This window comes from Callorhinchus milii, unplaced genomic scaffold (assembly GCF_018977255.1).
Source record: "Callorhinchus milii isolate IMCB2004 unplaced genomic scaffold, IMCB_Cmil_1.0 Scaffold3, whole genome shotgun sequence".
NCBI lineage: Eukaryota > Metazoa > Chordata > Chondrichthyes > Chimaeriformes > Callorhinchidae > Callorhinchus > Callorhinchus milii.
In genome coordinates this window covers 12,836,690-12,846,589 of record NW_024704744.1, presented here as the reverse complement: position 1 = coordinate 12,846,589, position 9,900 = coordinate 12,836,690, and the positions used below count along the sequence as shown (strand labels likewise).

At 38.8% G+C, this 9,900-nt stretch overlaps 1 protein-coding gene across 1 annotated transcript in view; it reads left to right on the top strand.

Annotated features, from left to right (window-relative positions):
• The window catches only part of LOC103185964 (myelin transcription factor 1-like protein), a 178,796-nt gene that overhangs the window by 137,450 nt on the left and 31,446 nt on the right, over positions 1–9,900 (top strand). Inside the window, exon 16 of the mRNA XM_042333467.1 lies at positions 872–934. Coding sequence (XP_042189401.1) covers positions 872–934 — 63 coding nt within the window. The remainder of the gene's footprint in view (positions 1–871; positions 935–9,900) is intronic.

The following is a 9,900-nucleotide window of genomic DNA, read 5'->3' as shown; positions in this document are numbered from 1 at the left end:
TGATGAATAAGTCTTCCATATATTAAAGGGAGGTGTCTGAATCCAAATTCTACCTGCTGACTAGCCTGGTTTGCTTAATTAATTTTAAACTTCTTGTTTTAAAAAATAATTACATATATTTGGTCATCTCAATTAAATACAATATCTGTTATGCATGTAAGAAAAAAAACACCCAATGTAAGGTTTAATCTTGTAGAAAATAATTCTGAAAGTTTGCATATAGTAATTAGGTATCGAAGTGACTCTTTCAATCTTCTGTTCACCATCTAAAAGGGAATTTCGGAGGAACTTCTTTTAATAATAATAGTAATAATAATCCTTGCATTTGATATAGCACTTTTCATGTCGGGAGGATGTCCCAAAGCACTTCACAGAACACACTGTAAAGTGAATTGACTGTATATTTGTGGGCGAATGTGGCAGCCAATTGCGCACAGCAATGTCCCACAAACAGTCGTAGATTGAAAATGACCAATTTATTATTGTTTTTGGTTTTGGAGGGATTATTATTAAGCTGTGTGTAGAGTAAGGAAACTTGCCCAAGGTTTCGCCCTGCCTGGAATTGAACTCAGGTCTCTCGCACACAGGTCGGTGAAAATGTGCAACTCACTACTGTGAGTTGAAGCAAAAAATAAAGAACATATTTAAGAGGAAACTTGATGCAAACACAAGTGAGAAGGTAATAGAGGGCTATAGGAGAGTGGATTAAGAGGGGTGAAGGCTCCTGAGGTGCACACACACCAGCACGGACACAGTTGGGCTGAATGACTTGTTTCCGTACTATATCATTCTATGTGATTCTGTATAATTTGATTTGTAAAATGTTTGTTCTTTGGCATTTCTAATCAATGTACTGCATTTCCATTGACAGGTGTCCGACCCCTGGGTGTGATGGATCTGGGCATATTACTGGAAACTATGCTTCTCATAGGAGGTAGGCGGGTAACTATTCACTATAGTCATCATTTCCTTTCATTAACAATGAATGTGCTTTCTTTTGTGATAGATGCAGGGACAGTAAATTGTCTATTTTGGTATTTTTCTTTGTCTTTGAATTTCTGAACTTGTGTTATTTCATTGACAAATACACATGTTGTTGACAATATTAACTTGTGGAACAGCATCAGTTCTGCACTGGCAAACTGTATATAAATGGTCTCAGAACATCCAGAGCTTCCACCAGGTAGGATTTTCTTCCAGCTAAAAAAAGATCAATTTTGCATCTCGTGTCACTTTTATCTAAATTAATGCTGAACTTCCACAGAGAAAAACACAAACATCTGTTGACTATTTTTAGTCATGTCACCAGTATCAAGCACACAGTGAAACATGGTTGTAGCTCAACATATGATTGTCAGCCGGATAAATGATCGAGTACATTTTGTGCTCAATGTCAGCTTAAACAGCAGTGTGCTACATGAATAGAGTACTGACGTCAAGAAACAGCTTGTTGCTTGTGTTGTATGTAAACCAGACCACATCTGATCTGTTGTGTAACTGGTAAAAACAAGACACGTTACCTGGTAGCAAGACCTAGTGTTTGCCTGACTCCTCTCAGGCCACCGTCTGTTAAACCATAAATAGAATGAACTTCAAATGGAATTATGTTTCAACGGGACTCAAATACCATGCACCAGTATGACAGTGTGCCAGGGCACAGATTACTGCTGTTAAAACTTGATGATTAGAGTAGCCATAATCAAAACTATGAATATGCAGAAAACAACTACGAAGTGAATTCCCAGGTGGATGTATTCTTTTACACAGTGAAGGAGATGTTTACACGGTCAGTACTGGGTCCGTGCTCATTTGCCTCAAAACAACACCTACTGCAAACATACTCCAACTCCCAAGAGTCTTTGAAGGAGGCTTGATTGACAGATTTTAATTTCATATTTCTCTACCAAGTTGTGTAACAGAAAGATCCCATGGAGCACTTCAATCATCCCAACATAAACTGGGAATGGCCAAGTGGGAAGGACTCTGAGCTTGTAAATGTAGTGCAATACTGTGTCAGTGACCCAAGCTATTCAGGGAGCAGTTGATATTTCACATATCCAGTGGCAGATTGACTTTCCAAAAGGGCTCGGAATTGGCATGTACAGTGGAGGCAATAACTCATGAGGAAGAGTTGATTCATAACATAAAACATTTGTAGCGTAAATGTGGTGTTTAAAAACTTTGTGGGGCTTAAATGGAACTTCTGAACTAGGCTACACTGGATAGTAAGCATCGGGAAGCATTCACGGGGCATTCAGGAAATATCCCGATTTTCCATATACCTCGTACATATCTGAATGCACATATTTCAATGAGGTGACAGTGACCGTAGCTTAATAACATTCAATTTGACTTGGGAAACAGCATAAGCACACTCTTGTTTACAACTTTAGGTGGGCCAACTTCAGGGTTATGAAGGCTGAGCTGAAAGACATAGACTGGGAGACATTACTTAAGGATAAATCAATTTAAGGTAAATGGATCAACCTGTAAAAAAAAATTGGGGAACAAAGGGGATGCAGCAGATGCAAAGTAACCAAAAATATATCAAAATGGATCAATAGGAAAATAAAAAGGGAACTGAAGAAAAAAAAGGAAGATATACAAAGCATTTTCTGAAAGATTTTTTGCCTAATTATGAAAGGATGAACTTTGAAAACAGTTGGAGAAGCTTAAATTGAACAATCTTAAAAAGGCATTTAAGAGGGAAGGAATTGCATTCAGATATATGAAATATTAAATCAGGCACTTCAAATTAAGCTGAGAAAGTAAATTATTCAAAAGTAAATTTAAAACAGATATCAGGAAGAACATAATTTAAAATAACGTACAATGCAAGGTGACAAAGTCAAAAACATGGAGCTTATTTCAAAATACAGTAAGGTGCCTGACAGGAGAGCTATTGCCATGCAGAGATAACCTTCAGAGGGCTCAATGACCTTTTCTCATCCCTGAAGTTTCTTATAAGTATCAACGTTTTAATTCAGTGAGTAATTTTTAACCAACAGGAATTCTGAGAAAGCAAATCAAAGATGTAATCAAGCATTGTACAACCTTTTCCTTGAACAATCTGACAAGTGTCTCTGGTCTCGTCTCCTCCAGTGTGTGTGTGTGTGTGTGTGTGTGTGCAATGTCATATGAACATTCCTCTTGTGTTGTTTGATGGTTGTGTCTGATTTTCATTTGGGGAAATTGATGCTGTCTATCAGAAATTTTTGCAAATGTGCCACAACATAAGTTTGAAATGAGACTGATTGTAATATATGTGCACTGTGCTGTGTAGTTATGTGAAGTGCAAAAGGAATAGAAAGAGAAAGAAGCATTTCATCAAGTGCATACCAAGTTGACTTGGGAGAGTTATTGTGGTATATAAAAATATAAGGTTTGGGCAACAAAAGAATATTCCATCCTCATAGAAAGCTGAGCAGGCATGATAAGACATGATCTAAATGTACATTGTAACCTCAGACTACAAAGGGAATTGGAATCAGTGTCAGATAAACTGGACAGAATAAAGGGGTTCTCAGAAGGAGAAGGTTCCTCAGGTGGAGAAGTTAATGAAGACAGAAGATATCCTCCCAGCTGTTTGTCCTGAAAGATGTAACTAGCCTGAGAGAACTGGATGTGGGAGGCAAAGGCACATCTGGAAATGCATGAAATGGTAAGCTTTCGTTCTGTTGTTTACAATGCTACTTCATGATCCAGTGTTTTCATTAGGTCAAACAGAATAGACATATTCATGGTGTTTTTCTCCAGTATTTCTGTAAACTATTTACAGTGGTTTGAAAAATTTCAAGTATACTTCTCTAAGCATTAATGTTTTAAATTGGCAAGAATTATTTATATTGGCATGAAATGTGCAGGATTTTGTAATGGGTTAGATGTGATATCACATTATGAAATGCTATAAATCCCATGGTAATAATGGTTACACTTTGCCATTGTATCTATAATAAAGGAACCACATGCCAAATCCTTCAGCAGAATTCTGGTGCAATAACAAACTTTAGGTTAGTTGGCCAGGACCTAGGGCAAACAGTGCCCAATTTAGTACTCCAGCTTCCTGTTTCTTATGTGCTATTAGATGATTGTAATGAATGTCACTTGACTATATAGTAATAGTTAATTGGGTCTTATCCACAGAGAGCCATGACTTCCTCCATCAACATGTCCTGCAAGACTACAATGGAACAAACAGAATGGTGCCTTGTGGAGATAAAACTTCACCAGAAGACACTGCATGAGCAAAACTCTGAGTGACCACAAAGGAGAAGATTTGAATAGAGCCCTCACATGTGCATTAGGGTCTTGGTATTTCATTTCAAGAATTAAGGGGAGCAGACCGTGGGGAAGCCTGCACACAAGCATTCACAAGTACCAGGCAAAGAGGCACATGTCTGATGTTCCTCGAACTCGAAAGGAGAATGGATCCTTTCCATCTCCACAGTGGCTTGTCTCAGTGTAGAGTCTAATCATATCCTGTATGAGTCCTGTAGTTCAGTAGTTAGAGCACTCGTAAGCGAGAAGACCTGAGTTTGATTCCCGGGTAGGACGAAAAGTTGGGCCAGTTTCCTTACTCCACACGCCCCTGTTCACCTTGCAGTGAGTAGGAACTTGATTATTAGTTGATTGGCGGATCGCTTTTATGGGGGTAATAATCCCTTCAAAATGAATAAATAATAATAATAATTTGGTCACTCAATCCACAACTGTTTGTGGGACACTGCGGTGTGCAATTGGCTGCTGAGTTTTGTCTACAAAATATAGTCAATTCACCTTACAGTATGTGTTGAGAAGCATTTTGACACATCTGAAGACGTGATAAGGTGTTATATATCAAATGCAAGGATTATTTTTATATTTTATCATGTCCCACCATGCTCCTCAGAAAGAGATTCCACCATCTCTTAAGAGAGTGACAATCCTCTTAAAACAGTAACAAATTACTCACAAGTTTTTGTTGAATGCCACAAATGCCACCAATGCCTTTTTTAATAGCCAGACTCAGGAAAGCTTCAATACACTGCACACATAGCCAAGCCTCCATAGGCTTGCCTTCCCCTTTTGACCTCTTTTGTTGTCGAGCAAGGAAATCAGAGAGTACAGCGCTGAATTTCAGTTCTGTTAATATTTGACAATAGACAACAACAACTTGCACTTATATACCACCCTCCATGCAGGGTAGCGTCTCAGAGCACTTAAACAAGACATAAATGGAGATGAATGAATAGACAAGACATGAATAGACGTTTAGAAACACAAAGAACAGCAAGCCTGCTGAGAGCTACAGGTGAAGGGAAGAAGGATTGCAAATAGCACAAGGCTTGTCCAACTCTTGGCATAGTTGGACAACTGCTGCTAGTTAGGGCTCTTCCAGCACCAGCAGGTAGGACTCACCTGCCACACTATCAGCAGACAATTCTCATCAACTGTTCAATCTCTGACGAAAGAGCCTTCAAAGTAAAAATAGCGGGAAAGCTTGCCGGATAACAATATCAACGTTGTAGGGTTTTTGGTCGTTAAACTCCAGCAGCATCTGAACGCATATTTTGGGGTCCCCAAGTGTTGGCTCTTGCCAACCTGTGCCTAATACTCTCTGGAATTAGGTAAGCAGGTTGCATCCTGATAGGGTGAGAGCGTGCACACCATTCCAGGCACAGAGAAATTTCCATGGGTAGGTGGCATACATATGTGGAATTCTCAGGCTGGTTTGAATACTCTTAAGCATGGTGGATTTCATTATGTGTTAGACACCTGCTCACCCATATTTTTATATATAAGGTCTGGCTCAGATTTGCTGTATTTCATAGATGACTAGTAATAAAACTTAGCTGGTATATATTTGCAAAAGGATTTATTGTTCTAGAGAAGTCATCGGATATAATATTAGCACCAGATTTCAACATCCTGTACCAATATCTTCCCCGATGACCTTCAGCAACAGCGTCAGTGGGTAATTTATTTCTCTTGAAATGAAAGTGAGAGGTGACTAATAAGATCATTCACCAGTAAGCCATGGGGGGAAGGGAAAGGGGAGCAGCATTGCAGCCAAGACTCATGTTCTTGTGTGATTTTCTGGATAGCATCCCATCTACACATGGAAATCCCACAGTTACTTAATGGAATGGAATGCTCACTCTCTCCATGGAGGGAAGCATTCCTGCTTAGCTAATTCTGGAGGGTATTGGGCACAGGTTGGCAAGAGCCAAGGCTTGCAGATCCCAAAGTGTGCGTTGGGGTACTGCTGGAGTCTAACCAGCTAAACAACAACAAAATTACATTTATAGAGCGCCTTTCACGTCGGGAGGACGTCCCAAAGAGCTGATCAGTCAGGTGTCGGGGCCCGAGCATGGGGGAAGAGTGGTGTAGGGTTGAGGGAAGGCAGACAGGTGGGAGGGCGACCAAAGGCACAATCGAGGAGAAGGGTCTTGAGACCAGCCTTGAAAGAGGCAAGGGAGGAAGCGAGGCAAAGGGATCATGGGATGTTCCAGAATGTGGGGGCAGAGAGGCTGAAAGCCCGGCCACCGATGGTAGGGCAGATCGGGCCCTTGGGACGTCCTACCGACGTGAAAGGTGTTCTACAACTGCAATTTTGAATTGTATTTTGTATTGTAAAAGTTTACACTATTGTTTATTATTGAAAGCATTTCCCTATACTTGTCTAGCTCGAACCACCTTACCGGTTAGGGCTCTGGCTTGCAAAGTTAACAGGAGCTGCATGGGATCCAATTTTAGCATCTCAATTCCTGCCCTGGTTGAAATCAGCTGAACAGTCGTAGTTTTACTTTTCATAAATTTTCATCACTTTAAGAACATAGGAAAGCATGGAATAAGGAAAGGCCATAAACCTACCAAAATATAAATTCTATCCCATATTACTTAATTTCCGTTGTAAAGTTCTGCAAATTTCTGCCTGACTTCCCACTTTCCCTTCTCCCCAAGAAAATAATAATAACAATCCTTGCATTTGGTGTAGTGCATCCTTGCATTTGATGAGGTTCTGGATAGCATTCCACCTACACATGGAAATCCCACAGTTACTTAATGGAATGGAATGCGTACTCTCTCCATGGAGGGAAGCATTCCTGCTTATCTAATTCTGAAGGGTATTGGGCGCAGGTTGGCAAGATGTCTCAAAGCGCTTCACAGAATATCCTGTAAAGTGTAGTGACTATTATAATGAAGCAAAATCTATAATATTTAGATATCACTACATCTCTAATAATCAATGTTGGCTGTTTCTTTGCACAGATTCCACTCAGCTACCCATAGCAGCACATGAATATTGTATTCAAAGATAGATTGATTTAATCAAATACATCTCTGTAACCTTTCATCCTATTCCAACCAGATATTTATCGAATTAATATTTTGAAAGAGTTAATATACTTTGTTCGCCTGCAAAATATACAGTTACAGCAGTTCACAGTAAATCCTGTGATGCACTTTGAGATGTTTTGACACTATGATAAGATGCTATATCAAATACAAGGAATATTATTAAAAGCTTTTGCCAAGAGCCTGCTCCAAATATTCATCATTCTCAATGATGTATTACTTTTATAGTCACGTCCCCTTTTTCTACATTGACAATCCAAGTTAAATAGCCTCCACATCATCTATTCTTCAAAACATTCATTGTTTCGAAGACTGATCATGTACTTTCTAGATTTTTTTCTCTTTTCATATAGTGCCATGGGATCTTTATGGGCCACTTGAGCAGGCAGACGGAACCTCAGTTTAACATCTCATCTGAAAGATGGCACCTCTGCCCATGTATTGACCATGGTTAACACAAGCTGGCTATTTTGAACATGGGTTCAAATTGAACCTTAATAGTAATAATCCTAGCATTTGATATAGCGCTTTTCACGTCTTCTAGATGTCTCAAAGTACATCACAAAATACATTGTGAAGGAAATTAACTGCGTATTTGTGGGAGAAACACAACATCCAATTGTGCACAGCAGTGTCCCACAAACGTTCGTGGATCGAAGTTACCAATTTATTATTGTTTTTTTTCTTGAGGGATTATTATCAGGCATGTGGAGTAAGGAAACTTGCCCAAGGTTTTGCCCTGCCAGGAATGGAACCCATGTCTCTTGCTTGCGAGGCGAGTGCTCTTAACCACTGAGCTACAGGAATCCACTTCCAAATATGGTCTCACTAGAGAACTATATGCGGCTGGAATAACTTCTTTTAGTTTATTGTCAAATGCCCTTGAGATGCAATTCAGTACTTTGATTCTTTGCAGTTTGAATCACTCTCATCCTTAATCTTTGTAAACCACCAATAATACTTTTGCATGACAGCAAAAGTGCTATCCAACCACTGCCTAAGCAATTATTTACTCAATTAATGTAGCTGTTTAGAATATGCAGAATTTGGTAAATTGTTAAATTCAGTTTAGCTTTGAAGTCTATTTTCTATTGTTGTGAAAATAATTTGCAGAAAACTGCCTTCAAAATTAGACTGCATTTAAGAATTTGACAAATGCTCTGAAATGCTATGTTAATGGAGTAAATCTAGACCCAGGTGGGAATTTCTGTCCAAATGTCAGCAAAGTTTTCTCTTTAACCTAGTAACGGGGGAAAGCCTTAGACAAGTTTCCTTACTCCACACTTACCCCTTGTTTACTAAGCAGTAAGTAGCAACTCGGGGTGTTAGTCGATTGGCAGATCGCTTTTCCGGGGATAATAAATCCTTCAAAAAAATAAATATAAAAATAACAATAATTTGGTCACTCAATCCACAACTGTTTGTGGAATACCGCTGTGTGCATTTGGCTGTTGCGTTTTGCCCACAAAATGTACAATCATTTCACTTTTTCCTGTGAAGTGATTTGGGATGTCTCGTGGACGTGAAAAGGCGCTATATCAAAGACAAGGATTATTATTATAACGTTTTTCACCATGGTTTATTTCTATTTCACGCAGATAGATTCTAGTGACAAAACAGGGTTTCTTATTTAAAATCTAATATTCGATTTCTGTGTCATTTTAATTCAAATGAACAACTTGTGGAGACTCGAGTTCTCAATCAGATATCCTTATATCTCCATAACTTGCAGTTGTTCAAAAATATATTTCAATGAAGAAATACAGGATGAACAGCTTATGTCTGAAATCAAAAGTTTTTTGCATTCGTAGTGTTGGATTTTGTTATTAGTTGTGCAGTATTTCTGAAGTTTGTTAATACACATGACATATTTAAATGCTGCTATTTCAAAATGTATTTGCTTTGTACTTTGTGTGAAACAACAATAAATAGAATTATAACATCAATTTATGACACTTTGTGCATTTCTGACTTGAAGCAGAATTTGAAAACTGAAAGTACCAGTGCCTTGGAATGCCTTGGGAATGATGAGAGTAAATGCCTGGCATATTGGTACTGTTGCTTTAAAATTCTGCAATAGTTTTTCCAACTTAAATGTGGATGCAGTTAGGAATGTACATTACAGGAGATTATCTGCCTTTGACTGCCTCAATTTTCTTATACTTCAATTTACATGTTGATTCCATATGAAAGTTGTGCCTAATTGTTGGAAAAACACGGTATAAAGTCACACTCGAGACATTTTGCACTAGAGGTCGACTGCAATACAATTTCAGAGGTGTTTTAGTCTGGACAATGATTTGCAGTGTACATGCAGGAGGTGCAAATCAATTTGGCTCCTGCTCAAAAATGGTGCCTTAAAACAACAATTTAAGGGATTGTTTTACATATTATTAAAGGGCCAGTCACATACCAGATTTGTCATTTGACACACAGGTTAATGACACTCTGCATATGTGCTTTGCTGCTAATGTTCAGAGCTCCCCAGAGGTATTCACCTTCCACCCCCTCTCTTGACCAATGTGATTTTGGTGCAGCAAACATAAATCAGGCCTCCCTCTC